General features: G+C 36.9%; 1 protein-coding gene across 7 annotated transcripts in view; it reads right to left on the bottom strand.

Moving 5' to 3' along the window:
• LOC128021523 (polypyrimidine tract-binding protein 3) overlaps positions 1-25363 on the bottom strand; it is a 59279-nt gene that overhangs the window by 13633 nt on the left and 20283 nt on the right. For 4 of the 7 annotated variants that reach the window (XM_052608784.1, XM_052608783.1, XM_052608785.1 and 1 more), the window contains exons 2-7: positions 19827-19902; positions 11506-11675; positions 9649-9795; positions 8101-8268; positions 6883-6993; positions 4905-5079 (exon numbers count right to left, since the gene is read on the bottom strand). In XM_052608784.1, the coding sequence (XP_052464744.1) occupies positions 4905-5079; positions 6883-6993; positions 8101-8268; positions 9649-9795; positions 11506-11675; positions 19827-19851 (796 nt within the window). In that variant the 5' untranslated portion in view covers positions 19852-19902. The remainder of the gene's footprint in view (positions 1-4904; positions 5080-6882; positions 6994-8100; positions 8269-9648; positions 9796-11505; positions 11676-19826; positions 19903-25363) is intronic. The other 3 variants (XM_052608788.1, XM_052608789.1, XM_052608787.1) reach the window with 2 other exon arrangements.

The raw sequence follows: 25363 nt of genomic DNA, 5'->3' as shown, positions 1-25363 counted from the left end.
CTATTGTAATTGTTAGGATTTTTATTATTATTATTATTATTCTTCCGCCTTAAAACTGAACGGGCAGCCCAAACCGTAAGGCCTAGAGAGCTGAAACTTGGTCAAAAGGTAGTAGTCTTGCTCGCTACTCAGATACAAAGATCCAGCCCATTCGGCCAGTGGGGGGCGCTACAGCGATCAAATATGCGTTTTTGCTAATAGCTCCTAAACCGCTTATCGTAGACTCAAAAATTTAACATTTCTGGAATCCTTGGGTCAAGCGAAATTAAAAACGGTCACTCAGATTTTGGGTCTAGGAGGCCTCATTTTTTCGCAAACTTGACGTATGTCCAAAACCTACTTTTGCGAACTAGTCCTAGGTTTTTCACCCAATCAGAACCAAACTACTGCAGAAGTTTTCTCTGGACAGTGAATATCAATAATTATCAAAAAAAAGTTGAAATTTCGACTCACTGTTGTAATGGGCTGCCAAAACGTTCGAAAGTCGAGGACCAATTTTACGCAACAGGCTATAACTTGTGAATGAAATGAGATATCTTAACCAAACTTGCTGGACATTTGTAAGAGCAAAAACTTTGGTCAAATAAAAAAAATTGCACACCTCTGCCACTTGGGGGCGCTATAAGACAGAAAAAACACATAAATGGCTATAACTAAGCAACCGTTGGTCCGATCGACTTGAAAATTGGCATGTCATGTCTTTGTCAGAAGTGGCACAAGTATCTATGAGGACATTCGCGTATCTCAAGAAACATGGCCGCCATTGGCCAAAGAAGTTTGAGCACCTATTTAACAAGCTTAACGGATGTCAATCGGAACGAAACTCGGTGGGCATGTTTGACTCATAGCCCTAAAGGACTGCAAGAATTTTGAAAGAAATCGGCCACTAGTTGGCGCTAACGAGTTTTATGGCTCTGTAATCACGTGGTGTTTCACGTATCAACACAATATGCATATCATTTGATAGATCTCCTCATAATGCACAACTTTGCCTCAAGAACCATTGCTGTCAATCAAATCGTTCAATTGTTATTCACAAATATGTTAAAAACCTACTTTTGCGAACTAGTCCTAGGTTTTTTGCCCGATCGGAACCAAACCACTGCAGTAATATTCTGTGGACTCTCTAGATCAATAATTATTAAAAAAATGTTGAATTTTGTCCTTTGGTTAGCTGTAACGGGGTAATTTATAAAATGGGTGTGGCCAAACATACCCCAAAGCCTATAAAACCTAAAGGAAAACTCAAAACTTTATGAAACTCAGTGAAATCATGTAACAGGTGACTCCTAACAAGCATGCAAAGTTTTATGGAGATCAGACCATAGGTGGCGCTATAACAGTAGAAAAGGTCTCAAAACACAAGATTTATATGGTAAATGGCCTCAAACTGTTTGAAAATGTTCATATATTCACTCAAAAACACTAAATCTTCATATCATATGATAAATCTCCTCATTCTGAACAACTTTGCCTCTGGGACCAATGTTGTCAATAGAGCTGTTAATTAAATATTCAAGATTATTTTAAAAAGTTACTTTGGCATACTTGTGATAGGGTTTAAGATGAAAATCAATAAAACCACTGAAGTACAATTCTCTAGACTCTGAAGGTCAATAATTATCAAAAACATGTTGAACAATTGCATTTGGACAACTATAAACCAGTAATGTTATAATATGTTGTTTGCATAATGTACACAAAGGCCTATTAATACAAACAGAAAGCCCACAAATTATCAAAACTGTGAAAAATAATGCATAATTTCATTCTAAACAAGCATGCAAAATTTAAGAGAGATTGGGCAAAAAACATTACACTATAACAGTTATGTTTAAAAACAGTGTTGTTTCAGTAAATGCAACCACTAGATGGCAGCGGAAGACCACTAATGGGCTCATTCAGCTAAGTTGAACAGCACTGTTTTCATGAATTCTTGCCAAAACATTAATAAATTAACTGTTATAACATTTTAAATCTTACTGAATCAATGTTTTCCATTTTGTTCATAGAGACACATCATTTTTTTTTTACAATTTTGCCACATTGGGATTACAGGGAAACCTGAATGACATCTAAACGCTTAAAAACTAGTTTAATCATTTAATTTCAGTGTGTGTGTGTGTGTCTGTCTTTTGGATGTGTTTAGATGTCATCCATACATCCTGGTTGGCCGAGACCACCCCAGAGGCACAAAGGTCTATTAATACAAACAGAAATCCCACAAATTATCAAAACTGTGTAAAGTAATGCATAATTTCATTCTAAACAAGCATGCAAAATTTAAGAGAGATAGGGCAAAAACAACAACAACAACAACGCTTTAACAGTTATGTTTAAAAACACAGTGTTGTTTGAGTAAATGCAATTATTAACCACTAGATGGCAGCGGAAGACAACTAATGGGCTCATTCAGCTAGTACTGTTTTTATGAATTCATGGCAAAACATTAATAAATTAACTGTTATAACATTTTAAATCTCATTGATTTGATGTTTTCAATTTTGTTCATACAGATGCATCAGTTTTTCCAATTTTGCCACATTATGATTACAGTTTAACCTGAAAATGACATCTAAACTCTAAAAAAGAGAAGACTTGCAATAAGTTTATTGTCACCTATCACTTATGTCAAATACCTATATCTACAACAAAATGTGTGTGCATGTAAATGTGTGTCTTTGTCTTTGTGTGTGTGTGTGTGTGAGTGTTCATATGTTTATATAGAATTAATATATTAGTCTAATCATTTGCTTTCAGTGTGTGTGTCTGTCTGTTAGCCTATTCTCCATTTTGGATGTGTTTAAATGTCATCCAAACATCCAGGTTGGCTCTGACCACCTCAGAGGCCTTAATGTGCTTGAACCCCGGTAAAATGCTGCTTGCAGCTTTAATTTCTTGTTGTTTTTTTTAATTGGTAGAAAAGTATTTAACAACCAAAATGAACACAGGAACACATTAATTAGCTCTTGGCACATGTGTTTTAGATTCACATTTGTCCTTTTCGTTCCTCTAGGATTTGCTTTATAAAAGAAAATATAACTTCTGTACTCCCCATATCATGGTGGTTTTATTATTATCCTTCAATTTTGAGCTGACCACACTGAGTCATGCAGATTCATGTAATCAACAGTTTGCTCATAATATCTCGAATCCCCAGAAGGGAAGTACTTAAGTGTGGCACTGTTGTTTAACATGGATTTATTCAGCGTATTGAGATGTAAACCACCACAGAGCTCCGAACAAACAGAGTACATACATTTCAAAACAGTCCTACCGACAACAAGAAAACATTTTCATGAGGGGTGTTGCAGAAGAAGGCCGACAAAATGGCAGTGGTCTAATAAAAGCCGCCATTTGAGCACCTTTTATTGCTTTGGCGGGCGTCTGGACGTCACCGAGCGCCCCTGAGATTCTGTGCCCAGAAACAATTCATCAGCTCTGGTTTACAGACACACACACAAGAATACACACCGGGCTTATCAGTATCCACACCGCCTCTCGCTCGAGACAGCACAAGTGATTTACTGAGCCTGAGACAACAAGATGCGTGGATGGGCAGCCACAGTTATCTGCTGCCTCCTCTGACAATCACACACACAATAAATCTACTCTGCAAACGCTCCAGCCCACAGAAGTGTGTGTGTGTGTGTGTGTGATTAGACCTGCCCTTTGATAGTGTGCGTGCCACCAGCTGATAGCATTATAATAAAACACACGGATCGCCCAGGTAAGGAGGAAGTGAGGAAAATATCTGTTACACTGGTGTTTCTAACGGAAGAGAAGTTTAATTAGATAAACGGACGGGTTTGATTACAAAACTGAATGTCAGTACATACACCAGAGACAAAAATGTATGAAATATTACAAGTTGGAATATCAATAAAGTATAAGGTAGACACAAGTTTAGAGGAATAGTTCACCTGAAGAAAGTAGACTCGCTAAATTTGTATGCTCCTTCAGGCTATCCAAGATGTAGATGCGTTTGTTTCTCCAACAGATTTGGAGAAATGTAGCATTGCATCACTTGTTTACCAGTGGATGCTCTGCAGTTGAATGGGTGCCGTCAGAATGAGAGTCCAAACAGCTGATAAAAACATCATAATAATCCACAAGTAACCCACAACACACCAGTCCAGCAGTTAATGTCTTGTGCAGATTTGTAAAAAAAAAATCATCATTAAGATGTTTTAACTTTAAATCCATGCTTCTGGCTAAAATATGAGTCCATGAGTCGTTTTCTTCTCACATCAAAATCCACCAACATATTTGTTTAGAACTGTTTTGCCGTGTAAATGGTGCTTGATCTGTGCATATTCCTCTCCTGGTTCTGAAGAATGACTTTTTCACTGTAGGAAGCAATGTTATGAATAAAGGACTTCGATTTGATTGATTTTAAATGCCTTAATGGTGGATTTGTTTCTTACAAACGTGCAGCTTTTTGCTTTTCCAGAGATTAATTGATGAACTGGACTGGTGGGGATTACTTGTGGATTATTGTGATGTTTTTATCAGCACTTTAGACTCTCGTTCTGACGGCACCCATTCACTGCAGAGCATCCACTGGCGAGCAAGTGATGTCATGCTACATTTCTCCAAATCTGTTCAGATGAAGAAACAAACTCATCTACATCTTCCATGTCCTGAGAACAAGTACATTTTCAGCAAATGAACTATTCCTTTAAATTTTTTTACGCATAAAGCTGTAAACATTATGTAGTGACAAATAAATAATCAAAGTGGAATTATTTTCAATAAAATAGTGCTAAATACCTTCATGCCAAACATCAAAATTTACATTTAAGTACTAGATACCATTTATATAAAAACATCAATAGGAGACAAAGGTTCCCTTAATCAAACATTTGTCCACATATTTCAGTGTATATGTGTATGTGTCTTACCAAAAGCGGTCTGCATGGAGGGGTCCAGCGTGGGCTGCCCGTCCCCTGAGGGCAGGTCTAGACGTGTGAAGTCTCTGCTCTTGTCGTTGTTGTACTTCACATTCAGACTGGTCAGCTTGGAGAATTCAACACGGAGAGTGCAGCAGCCGTTGTAGATGTTCTGCCCATCCAAAGCCTGACGCAGACACCAAACATTATTATGCCATTCTCTCACAAAAAAGAGATGATAGTTTGCTTAAATAAAAGCAAAAGCCTATCTTAGAACAATCATATGTTTTTGCATATTTCTTTTCCCAATAGAAATTTACATTATTAGAACATGTTATTGAAAAAATAAATCTCAATGTCATTAATGCACTGATATATTTCGAAAATAATATTTATTAAAATTAAAATCAAATTACATTTATAGATGAGACTTACGAAATTAAATTCTAAATGTTTATAAAAACACAAATGTTTATTTACTTCACTTTTTTATTTTATTTACTTCATTTCCTATTAGATTTACCCAGCACTGCACATTTGTCTCTTCAATAAAAAAAAAGCAACATGTGCAGTGAACTAGAATCAATAAACTCTGAAACCATGCAACCTCGAAAATATATCTGCAAAAAAAAAAAAAAAAGCAATAATTTTCATTTAAAGTAATCTTTCCCTTTATTGACCCTGATTATTGGCCATTATAGTGACAAAAATGACTTTCTCTGTCAGTTTACCTGTAATCTCCATCTCGTTTTGGCCATTTTGGATATATGAACCTTAGATAAGAGAACACGATCGCCACTAAACATGACAGTTTGCTTCTTAATCCACTGCGACATTTTCATTATTGAATTGTCTGTGTAGGCCTGAAGCAGGTTTGGCAGGGCGGAGGCGATGTGAAATAACTTCTCCTGTGGAGCCAGTTCATTTGACAAATGCAAATCACATCTAATCCTGACAGTGGCCTGAGCAACGACAGGGACGGACAAAGAGCGGTTCTGAAGAAGTCTGTGCGGTTACCTTTAAACAATCAGATGAACAAATTCTAAAACGTAGGTTTATAGTCTTATATTGAATGACAAATCTACACTTCCGGTTGTCGTGAGGATTCAAGGGTGGGCTCTTTTGACTCTTTTGGGCTGATAATTTTATAACCGTTTACCTGAAAGTCATAAACATCATTTATTAGAAATAAAAATCATTTGTAACATTAGAAATGTTTTTATTGTCACTTCTGATCAATATAAATCATCTTTGCTGATTACAACGATCAATTAACTAATAAACCTTTGTACGCCTTTGTACATATAATGTTTAAATCTACTTTTAATTAGTGTTACATTTCTGTAATTGATCATCGCTTGTGCTTTTCCAGCCGAAGACGCTGAGAAAGTAAAATGCTTTTGCGCACAATTGTTCCTTTTTGTAGCAATTTTAAACGAGAGGAAAGGGGGGCTTCATCGCCAATTTCAAAGAAGACCCCTGTCCCCGCCCCTCCTGTTACACTAACAAATACTCTCTTTGTGCAAGGAGGCAATGCAACATGGCAGCCGCACGATAGATAACACCCTCAGACCAGAGGAGTAATTACTTTCTAGCTCTTTTTCCCCTGGTGAACTGCATTGGCATTCATTAGATAACCTCAACGGTGACATATTAATTACAAGGTGGTTTGATTTGTGCGGTCTACTGGGAGCTGGTTTTCCTGCCGTCTTTCTGTTGCTTTGACAAATTTTTGGCTCAGCACCAAAAAATACCGGAGAGCACCAAAACTGTGGTGAAGGAGGACTGATCGTGTGATTGATCGTGAAGATTTATACGGGACGGCTGCGATTAGGAAGCAGCGCTGACCACAGATAAACCATCTGTCTCCACACACAGCCTGAGGATATAAACTGCTTGCCATGTTTTCATCCCACCCAACCCACTTCATCCCACCAATGAGATAATACGAGGAGCCTTGTGTGACTGCGGGTTCTGTTCTGGTACTGACCACTTTGGCGTGATGTGCGTTCATTGGATCTGCGTATTGTAGCAAGGCCTGGAACTGGTTGTTCTTGGTGAAGGTAATGATCTTCAGGACCGTTCCAAATTTTGAGAAGATCTAAATGAAGGAGAAACACAGGAAAATGAAGGACAGGCATGTCAAAAAGTCTAGTTTAAACCAGCCCAAGGTTCGCTCATCTGGTGAAGCAAGTTCAGCTGCAGCTGAATTTTACCAGCTAACAGTTTTACGTTAGATTTTGGTTCCCAGAAAGTTCCCAAGAACATTCCCTATTGGTTATCCAGGAAAGTTTTCTTAACGTAAATAGAACGTTCCCTTAAGGTTAGGGGAACGTTCCGGGAACCTACTCAGAATGTTCCCTTAAAGTTATAAAAATATAACCTAAAAATAACCTACAGGGAACGTTCCCAGAATGTTCTCCATAGGTTATAAAATGAAACCTAAACATAACCTACAGGGAACGTTCTGGGAACGTTCTTGTTTGGTTCCCAAAAATATAAACAAATGGGAACCATACGGGAACGTTAGGGGAACGTTCTGTGTTTGCTGAGTGGTCACCCAACCTGACCAAGATGTTTTGAGCAGGTTTAGCTGCTCAGTCGGCCGATCAGTGGCTAAAACTCCAATAAAGCCAATTAACCTGACTAGCGGAAACCATCTTTGTGACCCACTGAAACCAGGAAAAAACTTCGGTGCTGGCTTCCAACATTACATTTCAACTTTTGAGTCCCACATGACTGGACTACAAGAATTCTTTGAACACCAGTGTTTCCTTCCACTTTGACCTTGTGGAAAGGTAACTTACAAGGTCGATAGTTGATAAAGTAGGAACTGTACATATTTAACACTGAAAACAGTGCAAGCAAATGAATGAGGTAATAAGTATTTGAGATTAGAATGTAAATATCCCGCTTGATATATAGCAGAAAGCAAAAAAAGTTGTCATGATTACTTGATGTATTGATTGCACGGTGATGTAACTGAAAAACCATGCTGATATTATAACAGAAATAATACCAAATATCAAACTGAATCAAGATATTCCCAGATATTAAAACAAATCAAAGTTGGAATCAAATAAAAATTGAATCAAAAGTTTGTGATTCTGAACTGCATCAGGAATCAGTGCCAATTCCCAGACCCCTTGAGATCAATGACAAACGTCATATGAAAGAATCATAACATTTTGGTATAGTGTAGTCTTACCTGGTGTAGCACTTCTAGAGACACTGGGTAGTAGAGATTCTCTACGATGATACGAAGCACAGGACTTTGTCCAGGCATCATTCCACCGTCACTGGCTGTCGCAGTCCCAGAGAGACTCATATTCCCAGAATGCACTGCATTGACAGCTTGCAGAGCAGCCTGAGCCCTCTACAAATGAGACGTACAGGGTTAACTTTCTGACCTGACATTAACTCTTCTAAAACTTTACACTCACACCAAGTACACACAAATTCACCTCAATCTGCAATCGTGGGTACGCCTGATTCCCCTGGCGCTAAAATGCACTCTCAGCAAATGACTCTGTAATGAGCCGTTTTACATACTGTAAAACTAATAGCTCTGGGTACAGCAAAAGTATAAAGGAGGCACTAAATATGCAGAGATGCCATTCTGAGTTCGTAAAAAGACAGCAAGATAAATAATGTTAGGGTTAGGTTTAATGCTAGAGCTTCATCAGCCTGTCACACAAAGTGGAGCACTTTCCAACTATAAACAAGACCAGATAGTTTTGTTTTCAGAAAGTTTCTTTTTCTTTGCCAATTTATGACACAGCAAGGTTGTTTCAGGCTGACATATCTAGACAAAAATTACCTTGAAACATTTTTGAAGTTTTATTACTATTATTATTATTATTGAGTACTAAGTATTGAGTACATGTATTCAGGCTGTAGGGAAATATTTTATTACTTTTTACGGATGGCTAGTCATTTTATCAAACACTATTACAAACACTATTATGACATCATTGAATTCAATGGTGAACCGCCTTTAACTGTCATTTTGCTTTATTGACACACTGTTTTCCTAATTAATGTTGTTCAGTTGCTTTGACGCAATCTTTTTTGTTTAAAGCACTATATAAATAAAAGTTACTTGACTTGACTATTACAGTAAAAAAAAGAACCGTTTCTTTAAACAATATGAATACAAAATGTACGCCAAATGGTCTCATCATGCTGTAGAAACCCAAAAATTATTCCAAGATAGCTGATAGCTGGAACAAAAAAAGATTTTTGATTTTTGATTTTTTTTACGTGAGTAAAATATCATATTCAAGGTTTAATTTTTTTATTACTTTTTACTGATTGGTACACTAGACTAAAAAAATAACATGAAAAAACTAATATGAATACAAAAGGTACAGGTGGGGTCAAATTTCTGAGAAATTCTGTGAATAAAAGAGCACCATTGTCAATAGTATAGCCATATATGAAGCACAGCTCACACAGACGTCACTTTCAAACCAAGCAGCTTTCTGATGGTGAATACAACAAATTTGTGTGACCATGCGAAATCTGCATGGGAGCTTTTTCATCCTCACACAGAACTCATGATCATGCAGATTCCTAATAAAACACCGAAGTAAAAATAAATGTGACCGTGCCTTAAGAACCTGACAAATGCATTTAAACTCAATTACTATTAAATTATGCTTTTCTATAATCTTGGATAACACTATCTGACATTAACCTTTCTATGCTAGTGAAAGAGGTATTTGAAAGTGTTTGGAGAGACAGTAATTCTCACCCCCTGATTGAGCAGATTATCAGTCTTGAGCTCACGGTGGTTGGAGTACTGGATGTAGACGGGCTGGTTGCGGACATGGGGTGTGGCTGTGGTGTAGTAGTTGACCATGGTGATTGCTGCTTCTTCAGAAGCCATTTCTATAAAAGCCTGCAGTGCAAAGAGAGACATACTGTAAGTGCTCAACCCTGATAACAACAGCATTCAGATAATTGCACATATGTGGTGTCAGTTAATCCAACTTTTTTCTATTCTGTTTCAATGCAACACTCAAATTAAATTAAAATAAGTGGGCTAAAAAAATTGAGGTAAAGAAGAATAAGTGCTGCTCTGCACTTATGAATGGATGATAGAACAAGCTTAATGATGACTGTAGCACAAACGATTCAAGATTTAGTTTAAAAACACCATCCATAAGCATGAGCAATACCTCTAATAATTATTCTGACCTCATCAAGCAAGGTGTGAAATAGATGCAAAATCTGACAATAATAGAATCTTTTGAAGCCCCAATCAAATCAAGCAGCAAACAACTAATTATGCAACAGGGGCATTATAAATCTGTCTGCCGGTCTTTTCTTGTCTGAATATGCCAGTTTCTATTTGAATATGAAAGACACTCGAGTGGAAGCGGGAGACTGCCGTGTTTTTGCAGGGCTTCTGTTATTAGATGGACCTTGATGTGTTTGAAAAGATGCACACTTCAGTTTTTATCACTGGCCATCACTTATGAAGTGAAAAACAGATCTGGACCCTTGTCCTTACCATCCCTTATAAAGGAAAAATACAGAAAAAATGATTATTTTATGATGGTGGTTCTTATTGTAGTGGGTCTCATGACAAAAAAATGTCTGGATGATATTTCAAAAGAAGATCCTGGATGTGGAGGTACTGGGCTGGTGTGGTTACACGTGGTCTGCGGTTGTAAGGCTGGTTAGATGAACTGGCAAATTCTCTGAAACTCCTTTGGAGATGGCTTATGGTAGAGAAATGAACATTCAATTCACAGGCAACAGCTCTGATGGACATTCCTGCAGTCAGCATGCCAAGTGCACGCTCCCTCAAAACTTGCGACATCTGTGGCATTGTGCTGAGCGATAAAACTGCACATTTTAGAGAAGGGCTTTTATTGTGGCCAGCCTAAGACACAACTGTGCAATAATCATGCTGTCTAATCAGCATCTTGATATGCCACACCTGTGAGGTGGATGGATTATCTCGGCAAAGTAGAAGTGCTCACAAACACAGATTTAGACAGATTTAAGAGAAATAGGACTTTTGTGTACATCGAAACAAAAGTGTTGCATTTATAACTTTGTTCAGTGTATATATGCAATGAAGGAGCATCCAATAATTTTCCTCAGTGAAACGTTTTTATACTCTAATTTTATTTAAAATTACGTAAAATGATGTTGACATTTATAAATTAAATTATATCATATAGCTTTTTTAAAATCAAAATAAGATTTGTTTTACTGAGAATATGCTTAATAGCCTAAAATAAATCTTAATAACCTTCATTTTTTATGTCCAAAACAATCCCAGAGACACAACATTGTCCCCTCTGAGGAAGTAATCCTCCATTTCCTAAATCATGTTACACAGTGATGATCCACACAGAGGTTTAACAGTGAGAATATGTATGCTGCTTTTCTCTGATCTTATTAATGCAATTTAATTCAGAAATTTCACTGCTAAACCAACATGTATGCGAAAGGTGAGGTTCGAGAATCTCAAAAGGCACATTTCAAACCCATCCGTGTTTCTCAAATGCCCAGTGATCCAATGGTCATGCTGCAAAATCCTTACAGAGCTGAAAGAAAGGGCAGTGATGTGTTTCCAGTTCAATGCATCACCTACTTGGTTTTTCCCTTTAAGCATCAACAGGTTGGTGACTTTGCCGAAAGGGACTCCTAGTGAGATGACCTCTGCCTCAGACACTTCGATGGGAACTTTGCGGACGTGGAGGACGCGGGAAGGGCCACAAGGAGATCGTTCTCCTTTATACGTTTTACTGTCAGTGCCATTAGCTGCCAGAAAGGAAAAAGAAAGAGACAGATTTTAATTTTTTGATTTTACCAGTTTTCCAAATGCCAAAACTAGCATTGATGTACATGGACATCACAAAAGCAAGACCCGTCAGACACCGAACACAATTATCATTGATTAACTGACAATAAAAATGTCACCGCTACAAAATATTTTGCAACGTTTTGGCCTCACAAAGTGCCTTCAATGAAGGTTAAGATACAGCAGACAGACAGACATGAGCAGAAAGACGAAACAGACAATACGACAGTAGTGGCCAGCTTCTCTGACGATTCCCCTTGAAACAATACGACAAGCCTCTTTCAGGATTAAGCAGACCACTGTAGCCGGTCAAGACTCCAAATGGCACCCACTGTGGGGCGTTTGGCACTTGGCTATGTCCAGGGGCACATCACAGGCTGGTGACAGGTTTAACAGAGACAGACCGTGGCGGAGTGCCTACCTCAGCTTTCAACACTTCAACAGCTTTCATCTTCTTTCAAGCCCATGCACTGCTTGAATTTGATTGATTGCAGATAACGGCATCAAAGCAATCAGTGTCGGGTGCAAAATGAAAAGATGTTAGAATGTGTTTACATTTGTCTTCCTAACATATTACAGCCTACAGTGGGCAAACCAAACCAAATTCCCAATGTTAGCTAAACAGCCAGATGATGACAGACGTCAACATACCAATGGGTTTCTTAAACTTAACATTAATCTGGGATAGGAGAAAGCATTTTAGCTCTGAAAAGTTGCACACGTCACCCTAAAGTAACCTCAAGTCATTTTGGAAGTGAAACCAATGAATGTGCAGAAATTGCTGCATTGTTAGACTCTCCTGTTATGTGTTTGTCTAGTCATTGGTAGGTCACGCATGAGCAATAATTATAAAAAACCTCACACGTTCCTCAATTTCTCTATGTGTAGGTACCAAATTCTCCATGATGAATGCAGTAGTGCACGAGCATGAGTGAAAGTGAGATCTCTCTCTCTCTCTCTCACGCATTGATACACTCTCTCTTTCCAAAGATAAGCCTGCCGATGAGAGGAGGCACAGCAGTGCACAGAAGACAAAGTGCTGCCATCAGCAGGACATCCAGCCACAATTGAAAAAAATGAATAGGCTCAATACAGCGATCCAGACCCTCGACTCACTGGTCAGCACAGTGATCAAGACCTGCCCTTTACAGACTAGTGATCTAGCTCCTCACAGTCAAGAACCGTGGTCTGATCTTTCCCTCTCAGTCCAGAGATCTAGACCCACTCCTCACAGACCCCCACAGTGACCCCATCCCTTCCTCCTAGTTCATAGTTTATGATGTAGCAATGACATAAAAGAAGTACCCATGTGACTAGACAACCAATAAGAGTCGAACAATTGTAGTGTGTGATTTTCAGCTGTTAAAATGAATCACTGCCGAGGGGATCTAGTGATAATTCACTCCAGAGAAGGGATTTACAGCGAGAAAACAAACTTGAGCAAAGCAACAGGCATCAAACAATGTGTAAGCCTAAAGGGGTTCCTATAATGAGTGATGGCCTTCTGGTGTCTGTCTCTAGGTGTCTTTCACAAGCTGGTGTCAACAAGTGTTTAAAGTATTCAAAACCATAAGTGTTGGTTTCGTACTCAACATCATGCAATTTGATTTTTAAAAAAAGGTATGCATGCTTAAACCATGTATACACATACTGATTCCTGTACAAGCAGATACAATATAATCAGTGTTCCAATGATGTCCTGCCTAGTCAGACTGCTACAAATACAAGCCCTTATTTAATACTAATGAGCTCTGTCTTAGTCCAGACCCTGCAGATTCAGTCGAAAGCGATATGGATAATGAAAAACAAGCATGCATCTGCAAGACATCTAATGTTAACACACAGAGCATGGGTCTGATTAGACAGGCAACAAAACAACATCTCCAGTGGAATAACTCAATGCAGGCGGAGGCAGTAGCCTACCACATGCAGAGAGCTAGCAAACTGAGAAAAGAAACGAGGTAATCCCTTTAGAGCACAGGCAGATTGTGTCCATGATATTTTCACATACTGCAGAAAAGGACGAGCAAACACAACACGCTGATTTTTTTACTAAAATGTAATACCTATAAACTGCTGTTGAATAGCTCTTAGTCTGTGGTTTTCTTCCCTGGAGGCTCATTCTACATATTAAACATGCAAGTATAAATTAAGCTCAATTATGCTTTATTATAACTGAACCTACTGCAACCATGGATTTTTATTTATGATGCATGGATGAGACTCTTATGTGTCCTAGAGACACAGCAGGCACCAGGAGAGCAGAAAGATGATTGGCCCACTTTTCCAATGACCCTGTGTTACCATGGTGACCACACACATGACCTCTCGAGGCATCTGGCTTCACCATGGCGATTCATCTCATTGTGCCATTAACAAATCGTATTGTGTGTTTAATGTGATTAAAGGAACCATCCCTGGATCGAATATGCCACAGGCTTTTCAAGAGGAAATGAGTAAAGGATCTTGGAAATTCACTGGTCATACGTAAACTCAATGTGCAGAATGGATTGTGGGAAAAAAGATACATTTCGTACATTACTTATGCATGCTAAAACAACTCGGCAACATTTTAATTTAGGGACCAGGTATCACTATTAACTAATTGTTTATGAGCATGCATATTACCAGCATATTGGCTGTTTATTAATGTTTATAAAGCACATATTAATGCCTTATTCTGCATGACCATATAGGTTATAGATCTATATTAATAAGCAGCAAATTTGAGGCAAAATTCATAGTTAGCTGAGAGTGAGAACTGATCCGTAACTAAAGTGTGACCAAAATGTTAAAAAATTACCCATTGCAAATATTGCCAAATGATTCTGTTTTTAAGGAAAACTTGATGATAATTTGTAAAATTACACAGTTACGTACAATACACATTTGGTTAATTGCTTTGCATCACAGAAACAAATAATATTTTTAATTAACTTTAAATTAAATGTGTGCATTTAGCAGACGCTTTTAACCAAAGCGACATACAATGCATTCAGGCTAACACATTTTTACCTATCATGTGTTCCTGGGGAATCGAACCCCCAACCTTGCACTTGAAAGCGCAATGCTCTACCAATTGAGCTACAGGAAAACTAAAATGAAATAAAATATATTAAAATAAAAAACAGAGTTTGTTTGTTTAATGACAATTTTTTACAATCTTTTTGCCAACTTTTTAAACTAACAAAACAGTATTAAGACAACAGGAAATGAGCCAGAATTGTTCTCCCTCATGAGTCAGGGTACATATGCTAACCGCTAAGCCATGGTCTCGACCTAATGACATTACAACTACAAGCTTCTTCTTTTCACATTCTATTATATGGGACTGGTTAAAGTTGGTTCAAACTGCTCAGAATTACAATTCATTCTGTCTAGAGTAAGAATGAGGATAAATTTGCTTTTTAGTTTGCATGAAGAGTTTTCATTATACTACACAAACAACTCCAAAAAAAGTAGACAAATTTTGAACAAAGCCAAAACAGCATGAGGAAGTAGCTCTGCAAATGGCAGGATTTCTCCAGCACTGAAGCAGCATTATCTGTTTGTAGAAAGCATCCGTTCTCCTTGATATTTGTCTACACATCACCCAAGAGACTAGAGAAGAATCTTTTCCTCGCTGTCACAGTCAACTCAGCGATGCACGGTCAAATCCCACTACAGTAAAACTGTTGCTAGGACACCACAGAATTCACAGAATGCAGTTGGCAACCGAGCTCTCTGTGACTTCCCATCAACAATTCCCACAGCTGACATTCCTGGAATGCCGTCCTTCACCACAAGCATTACCTTTGTGCCGTTCCACCTGCCTGTTGCTTTGTCACAACCACTTTCAATGAAAAGTCAGAACATTTATGAGCCATTATGCACTAGAGTAAGAATGGAGTAGTGTTCAGTTTGATAAAGACTGGTTACACCCAGAGCCCCGTCAGACATGTCTGATCAGATCATAGTTATGGGCTGCACTGTCAACTTTGCCTGGAGCAAGAGGGGGAATGTCAGGTTTGACAGAGCAGAAATGCTCTTGTATTGTTCAGGCAGAGTGGTCCCAGTAGACAGCAATCAAGTGTGCATGTGTTTGCAAGGTGGAACGACTCCGAGCCTTTGGCCTCTCATATGCTTGATGTGCTGGAACACACGGTTTGCTTCACATGGGAAAAAAGATCTGGTCTTACATGCTTTTCAGATCGCAGGCTCTGATGTGCAAGAGTTCATAAACTACAGCCGCAGGTAAAAAGCAGCAACTACCGGACCAGGGTTGGTGGTTAATAAATTAAGAGATGGGAGGAGATGGGAACAACAGCAACAAAACTACTGGAGATGCGACAAAAATAGACGGTCAGGCTGACGAGTGCTAGTGTGAGGTGGTTAAAGGGTTAGGGTTAAGCTGTTCACATTAAAAAAGTGAACAGCTTAAGTCATTTGTGGATTAATGCGTATTAGAGATGCGAACCGTTTAAAACGATTCAGTTCGATTTGGTGAACTGAATGATTCGTTCGCGAACCGGATATCCAGACTGCTTTGTTTTGAACTCTTTCTCACAAAGACACGGAAGAGAAGACAATGCTGAATAAAGTCGTCGTTTTTGCTATTTTTGGACCAAAATGTATTTTCGATGCTTCAAAAAATTCCAACTGACCCCCTGATGTCACATGGACTACTTTGATGATGTTTTTCTTACCTTTCTGGACATGGACAGTGTACCGTACACACAGCTTCAATGGAGGGACTGAGAGCTCTCGGACTAAATCTAAAATATCTTAAACTGTGTTCCGAAGATAAAAGGAGGTCTTACATGTTTGGAACAGCATAAGGGTGAGTTATTAATGACATAATTTTCATTTTTGGGCGAACTAACCCTTTAAGAGATTTAAAAGACTAGTTTAAACATGTACAAAGACATTTTATCACTCATACCCAGCTAACAAAAATATGTTCCCTAGAATGTTTTGCTAACATTACCTTTAATTTATGAAAAGGTTTTTTTTTCTTTTTTTTTCTGAACATTCTCTGATTCTCTCATTCAGTTTTCTTAAAGTTTAAAGACTTTTAAAGCTGGTTATGTGACGTTAAAGGCAGCATTAATGGGAACATTCAGTTTTTTTATTTTGCAAACATAATGGGAATGTTACTTTTGAATATTCTCAAAACCGTCTTAGACAAATGTCCAACCATACCTTTAAATGAACGTTCCATTAAATTTTGTAACGTTTCTAGTATCGATCCTTGAAGATGGCTAAATTTGAAAATAATTTATTAGGGACAAGAATATCTTTTCCAATATACCAGCGAACAATTACTTAAAAATATAAATATATAATATTTTTTATATTTTGAAAAATATACAAAAAATAGCCAAATAATTATATATAGGTAGATAATATATTTCTTAAAATATACTTTGAAAGATAGCCTATATATTAGCAAATAAAATAAATTTAAATGTATATTTGAGTTTACATATATATATATATATATATATATATATATATATATATATATATATATATATATATATATATATATATATATATATATATAAATTTTTTGCTGTATGAGCATGACTTGCTTCTACTATGTTTTTAGCAAAATTGGTCAGGCAAGAGTAAAGATGTCTAGTGGTACAATTATTATTACTCAGTTAATGAAAAAACAACACAAAACTTGAGAAAGGGATTTAAAACTCTTTTTATCAGCAGTAAACAGCAGGTACTATATTGACCTTGATGTAAGATATCAGCACAAAAACTCCTGGATGGCTTTGTTATGGCTCCAGTTTTGAATAGCAACGACCATGTTGTACTGCGGAGGCCGTTTCGCATCAAGAAACCTAAACAATGATACAGCTGACTCAATAACAGATTCTGTAGAATTCTGTGTCAGAGCTAATTTGACTAAATACTAAATGCTAATGACAGGGTATTTCAGATTAGCGGTTGACAAATACAGGGATTTTAATGGCCGACACTGCACAAGAAAACAGTGTTACTCAAGGTGGTTAGCTGATCTCCAAGCCTGACAAAGCTGGTTAGGCAGGTCTGTTTGGATGGTTTTAACCAGATAAACTGGACATGACCAGCAAGCCACTATAGGGTTCGTAGTAAATCACAAACATTCACAAAATAATGTTTGAAAAAAGAAAAAAGCGCATTATTCACTGACAAGAATGGAAATAGATTTTGAATTTGACAAAATATATATATATTTTTTTTTTTTTTTTTTTTTTTTTTCAAATGATACATTTTTGTACAATTTAAATTGTATAAATTTACATGAATTTGCAAACAATTCACTAAAATGATAAATAGTTGCATTTTCTCTTGAGATCTGGTTGGAACTTCCAAAGTCGACACGGGTCTAATAATGTAAAATAATGCAAAAAATAAAATAATAATAATAATGTAAAAAATGTAATGTAAAAAAAAGTATTTAATATATAATTATAAAATGTATGAATCATTATGTAATGAATATAAATAATATTAGTATTTATCATATGTTTAATATATTTATTATGTAAATAATGGTGTTCAGCCAGTCTAGACAAAACCATTAAACATTAAATCCTACAAAATACGTTGCATTCTAATTACACCTTCTGGCTTTGGCGATTCAGTCTCAAAATCAAACATTATATCAATAAAAATATCAACTGCACCATGACTATGCCAAGAAAATGCAATGATTCATGGGCAGTGCCAGAAACAGATGTATTTCAAGGAGAAATACAAACCTTGATCTTCAAAAAAAACAAAAAAACAACTTGCATCTCGGTTCCTATTTTCTATTAGTAACAACACAACATGCATCTGCAAATACAACCAGCCATTCAATGCTAGACCACATTTAAAGCCATCATTTTGCATAGGGATGCACAATATTGGATTTTTGCCGATATTTGCCGATACCCAACCTGCCGATATTTTGTCATTTTGATACCGATATATTTCTTTTTGTTTGGAAACAACACCAAGTCTCTCCTGTGCAGAAATTATAAGCAATATATTTACATTTTGGTTAGTTTTTAACAAGAAATTAATTGTTAGAATTAAATAAACAATAATGAAGGTTTTGGGACAGTACATTAAAACTTTGAAAGATGCAGTGTTAACCCTAACATTTTATTTTAAGATTTAACATTTGTAGATGGTCTAAAGAAAAGAGACCCTATTCGGCAAGACATATCGGCATAATTTTCCATATCGGGTCGATGCCGATATGTACATTTAAAGCCATTATCGGCCAATTCCAATATCAGTCCAATAATATCGTTCACCCTTTATTTTGCAACTATTTCATCAGATCTCTAAAATAGAAAAGCATGTCTTAAAGCAATCACTACACAGCTTTCATGAGTAACAGCAAAATAACAAAATATAGAAGCTGTCCGGAGGCTATCCCTGATCATTCCACTTCAAACTCTGAAAACAATAGACGCACTGTTTCCTCTTCCAAAGCACAACAACATATTAAGGATTATTGTTTACCAGGGGGAGGATGAGTGACCAAGAGAAAATAAAAGACAGAGAGGGATAAGAGAAATGGGGTCATTTCATTCTACCCTCTATTTTATCTCCATTCAGATGCTGAACAGCTCATACACTCGCCAAACATTTCACCACCATACACTGCTCACTGAAGAGTTTGTTTTTTATCGCTGTTAAAAAAGGTTAAAAAGTAATTAATGATTTCTTTTTACCATATAAAATAAATAAATGGACATGAAATATTGATAAGAGAGACTAGCACAGCTGCTACGTGTTAAATCAATTGTTGGAACATCATTTAGCGAACATTATACTCCACAATGCTGTAACCAATCAGAATAAAGTATTATTTCGTCCCACTTGTACACTCTTGGATACATTAGCAGAAAAGAGAAGTCATTTCAGAGGCAGGGAAGTTTATTAAATGTTCATAAACGATTATGAAAACACATTTGGTGTGAACTGTGAACACTGATGCCTATTAAACAAACAGGGATGGCATTGATTTCATGTGGTACCAAGCATGAATAACTCAACAAAAAGGCCAAGTCAAATCGCCTCTTTCATCTCTAAAAGTGTCTAGACTGTTAATGGAAATGATGCTGAGGAACAGACAGTACCTGTGGATGGAGTGGAACTGCTCATGGTAGTAAAGCAACACGAGGAGGCGGAAACAGGAGGCTCTCCAGATGCCCACTGAAACACATGAATATGAAAGTTTCAGTCAAAATGACAAGTGGGAATCTGAACAAAGATGAGAAACCACCTATTATGCCAAAATTGGGTGCAAATATTTTGAAATATCCAATTCAAACCTGTAAAGCCAACCATTATGAAGCAATAAAAGGGAATAAATTCAAATGTACTCCAAACAGAGTGCTTCACTAATCTATTCTTATTTCTACATCCGAAATCTTTGAGTTAAAAGCAAAGATCAGCGTGGTGAATGCACAAAAGCAAACAAAAGCCCCTGTGTCGCATTATAGGACTGTTTTCAGTGTAGAAGGGAAATTTCAGCAGCGCATCAATTCCTTGAGGAGGATGTATAACAAGCACACAAATGCATCCATTAGCTGCAAATTATTTGTGAGGAGGGTGGATGGAGAATACAGTCTATTCGGCTACAAGATGGCTGGCACGTGATGCTGCCCTCACACTCGAGAGGAAGTGTCTCCATTTGTGTTGTATTTCCTGAGTGAGGCACTCACAGCTCAGGGAATACTGTTGTAATTGTCTTTCTAGTCAGTTTCTAATTTTAGAGCATTTTTGACTGTGTTGGACTTCTTCTGCTACACGATAAAGATTGTGCAATGTAAGCGTCATGTCTCTTATTAACTAATGCCAAACTGTACATTTGTAAACACCACATCCCTAAAAGCACATAGGAAATTCAAAATCAGGAACACTAAACAACATCAACCAACAGTTAGCTCCGGTCCTCAAATTTGAAGCTTTTCAAGATTGAGCAATGGATTATTTTTTCTTCTTGACCAAACAGGGGGTTTGTTGAAAGATTGCTGAACAAGAAAATTGCAGGATCGCTCTTCACGTGTTTCTCTCACCAGAGACTGAGAAATGGGAGACCTGAAGCGGAGCTGAGAATGCTTTGTGCGGGAATGTGAAACTGCTTTTGTGCCACTCACATACTTTTTATTTTATTTTATTATGATTATTTTTGCGTTACTTCACAAATAAAAGCTTTATATTTTTCTTTATTGGAACTATTTTCATTGGCGGATTAAAAATATGCAAAATTCCGAGCTGAATTTTGACTGAAAAGTTACTTCTTGTATATAGAACTGGTGTATAAAAACAACTAGTGTTGTCAAAAGTACTAATGTAGGTACTAAAATTTAGTAAAAAAATTTGATTCCCGCTAACATTTTGCGCGCTCTTGAGCAGATTCTTAAACAGCTCTGATTGGCCATTGTGTGTCTATCAGCAGATCCCTAATATATCTGCTCATAGACAGATCCACTGATAGATGCAGCTTTCAATCTGTGTGTAGAGCTCGGTGAAGCCAGGATCACTGTAGCCAATCACAGACATATCTGTTGAGCACGAGAACACAATGGCCAATCAGAGCTGTTTAAGAATCTGCTTAATAACGTTCAAAATGCTTGTGTCTCAGTTTTTAAATTTCAGTACCGACTGGTATTGACATCGGTACTTTTGACAACACTATTATGATGTTTTTCATACATGTTTAACATACTAAAAAATTAGCCAATCACAACGAAGGTCATTTACATTTAGAAGTCTTAAAGATACAGAAGCTAAACCATACTGTTTAATTCTAAAGAACGGAGATGGTGGAAATATCTCACAAAATAAAATGACAACGAATTTTGCTGCGAGATGCCTAGACTAACGTTACATGCAGACTTCAGGAAAAAATAAACTGCTATGAATGTCAGAGGCATGGCCAGATGGGTAGAGCATGTGCTTTGACATGTTGTGTATAATAAATTAAATTAATTAAATAAAATGGCTAAAATTCCAAAAATGGCCCCTGTAACAAATGGTCAACAGGTATTTGCAGACCAAACACCAACGTTAACTAAAGCCTCATGCATACAGGTATAAAAACAACAACCTATAAGTGCAGCCAAGCAGACATATGAGATCTACTGCAGATGTTTATGACACAAGGCAGATTGTAGCTCTTATTAATAATGAGTTCATGCACAGGGTCCACCGTTTGTGTTATTCAACTCAGCCAGGTGTTGTTGGAAGGGAGAGCTCTCTTCACAGGCGGAGCTACCTCCATGCCCTCTCCCTATTGGTGCGTTACTGTCGCCTCAGCCTACCAGGAAAGAACACAAAGCTTATCTTTGCTTTTTTTATACAAAATTCAAATGAGTCCAGGCAGAGTATGAATTTGCAGAAAAGCAACAACAAAGGAACAAAACCAATAGAATCTCTTTACCCTTTACAGCTAAGCCCCTCTCTGATGTCTGTGACATTTTGTGTGCAGAGACGGAGCTGAGGATGATGAAACATGACACTGATGCTCAGCGCCCGCATCGTAATCGCCATTTCTCTGAGCACGCCCTCTGAGGGTCACACGGCAGGCCAGCACTGCTCACCAACCCCACCGTGCCATTTTCCCACTCTGCCATCGTTATAGTTAAGTGTCTTTAATTAGTCGAGGGCAGTTCGAGAGAGAGAGAGAGAGAGAGAGCGAGGGCTGACTGCAATTATATCCTTTCACTGGCATTCTCTCATCAGCTTCCAATTCTGTGTGAAAACTGGAGCGCTGCTCATTATAGAAACAGACCGTTTTGACTTCAATAACCTCTTCAATAATCCTTTTGAAATAATGAGTGTTTGGATTTTCTAAATATTTGATCATCAGCTCGTCAGTTTCAGAGATATTCGGCCACTGTATATACTTGAGGTGATATAAATAGAGCTCCTTCGTACGTCAAGGGAGGTTGCAAATATAGAAACACGAAAGGATCTGTCCAGGTCACACTTCAGACTGAAATGAAATAAAACAAGTGATCAATTCGATTTTGTATTAAGAAAATGAAGCCATTTTAAGCCCCGTTAGGATCTGTTGCATTATTCTTTACATTTTTTTGTTTCATGACAGTTAGTCACATTTCCCTCCAGCGGTCATTACCGTAACGCAAAATCTCATTACTTTAATGTCATCTACATCGGCCAGATCATTTTATCTTGGTGATATATTTACATCAGAAGAATTTACAAACCAACAATATTCAATATAACACTAAAAAACCAAACATTTCTGTTTTGCTAAACAGAAAATGTGCATCAACAAATGTAAGATTTTTATATAAGACTCGTTCACACCAAGGACATTAACTATAACGATAACTATAAAATGATCAGAATAGCTGAAACTTTGTGAGAATTAGGCAAACCAAACCACACCAGGCATAAAAACTACATTAATGAACTTTAGATTCATACATAAGATCCGTTTACACCAGTAACTATAGGATAATAATTATTACGATACCTACAACTATAAGATTTCAATTATTGCTGTAATACTGAAGAAAGCATCACAGTTATAACAACAGCACATAGAAACCATATCACTGGAATCACTTTCAGATCTATTTTCTCTGAACCATAAAAACATTTACAGCCAATCAGAAACCAACCTGCTTTACACAGCTCAAGCACTTAAATACATAATGCACTGGTGTGGAGGTTAATATTTATTATTGTTATAGTTATATTTCTAATGTTTTTTTTGGAATGAGCAGGCCTTAGCACTTGCCTGACACAGAAAGTGACCGTTCTGTCAACTGCCCCAAACACTATTGGGAATAAATTAAAAAAAAACTCTGTTGAATCATTGCAGTAATGAGATTTTGGAGAGATGATGAGGTTCATTCTCCTGAAAATAATGACATAAATAGGCTTCATTTAAAGCCTTTTAAAATAAGCTTCCTTTTCCTTTTGCAAAGTTTTATTATTCTTCTTTACTATTATTATTTTGAGGTGAAATATGACCTGGGAATAGTTGCATTAACTACTTAGACTAGTCTTAAAAGTTAGAAAAATATATTTTTTCTGCAAGACTGGTCATAACATTTTAAAGTCAGTTACATAATAACTTGGATTGGTCTAATCTGAATCTGTAAAGTAAGACTGATAAAAACATTATTAACTGCACTTTAAAAAAATTACTGTGATTTTAATAGTAAAAAACTGTCAAAATGCTACAGTACAGACCTGTTAAATGGTTAACGGTAATTTCTGAACAGACGTTCCCACAATTCTCTGTGTGGCATTTCAAATTTTGTTTGATTTTGATGTTTTTTCTTTGAAATAACTATGTTTCTTCTTGTTTTTTTCTTATCTGTTATGTTTATTATGGTTGTATGTTACATATAATGTTGTTAAAATTATGTTTATTGCATATTTCAGTTGAATTAGTCTCATCATGATGGTGTTTAGTGAAGAAAAAAGAAGAAAAAAAGAAGAAAAAAACACCTTTGAATGATCATTTTAAAATGAAGCAGAAAAGAAGACAAGACTAAAGATAAGTTAATAATGGCTTGATCATTTTCCAGCCTGACGGGGGATATTCTGTAATTAACAGGGGCAGAGAAAATGAAATCAGGTTGTCAGGGTTGCAGAAGTTAATAATGTAAAAGCGCAATTTTCACCGTTCATTAATCTAGAGAGCACATCGCTGGAGGTTATCTGCAGGATTTTTTATTTAAGTGTGGACAAGCTATTGTTTTGACACGCAGCATCAGGGCATTGCTGAGAAAACAGGGTGTAATGAAAAACATACATAAGAGTTTTTCTTCAAAAAATAATTCACTCAAAAATGAAAGTTTTGTTATGTACTCACTTTACTGAAACTTGGTGCATCATGTTTGGTTACAAGACATGTGTGAACCAATGTTATTAAGCGTCGCTGTTGTCAACCTGGCATGATGCATCCTGAATGATGCACCATATTTAAATATAAGCAAACTAGGGCTGCACAATATTGAAAAAAAAAAACAGACATACCTGTATAGCTAAAAGAAAATAGAAAAGCAAAATATTGCAATGCCAGGTTTTTTTTTTCAGATTGATATGAATCTTATTCCTTCAAGAATGATTTTGGTGATTTTTTTTTTGGGAGTACATATGCATAGAAAATTATATATCTTCTGTGGAACACAAAAGGAGATGTTTTGAAAAATGCTCATGCTGCTCTTTTCCAACAAGTCCATGCTGTTCAGTAAATGGACAAAACCACTCAATAACCACGCTTATATAAATTTAATTGCACCCTGCTTGATTTGACATAATACTGCAATATAGATTTTATTTCAAAATATCATGCACCCCTAATGCAAAGGCAAATGAAAGCTGCGATTTTAAGTATTTTTTTTTTTTCAGTTATTTTTGTCCTGTGCCTCATGCTAAGCCAAAATTGAGAGAAAACAGTCACAGAGCTTGTTTTATCATTTTCGGATCTTGACATCCCGAGCCCCTTATTCAGTCACATTGAATGGAAAAGAGCAGCATGAACATTCTTCAAAACACCTTCTTTTGTGTTCCACAGAAGAAAGACTTATACGAGCTTTAGGGCAGATAATCGTTTATAGGTGAACCTTTTCTTCAACCTATCTGTCTCAGAAAAGACAATAAAACCACTTTATTAACATGGCAT

The sequence above is a fragment of the Carassius gibelio genome, chromosome A10 (genome assembly GCF_023724105.1).
Source record: "Carassius gibelio isolate Cgi1373 ecotype wild population from Czech Republic chromosome A10, carGib1.2-hapl.c, whole genome shotgun sequence".
In the NCBI taxonomy this organism is placed as follows: domain Eukaryota; kingdom Metazoa; phylum Chordata; class Actinopteri; order Cypriniformes; family Cyprinidae; genus Carassius; species Carassius gibelio.
The sequence above is the reverse complement of the archived record's forward strand: the minus strand, read 5'-3'. Positions and strand labels throughout refer to the sequence as shown.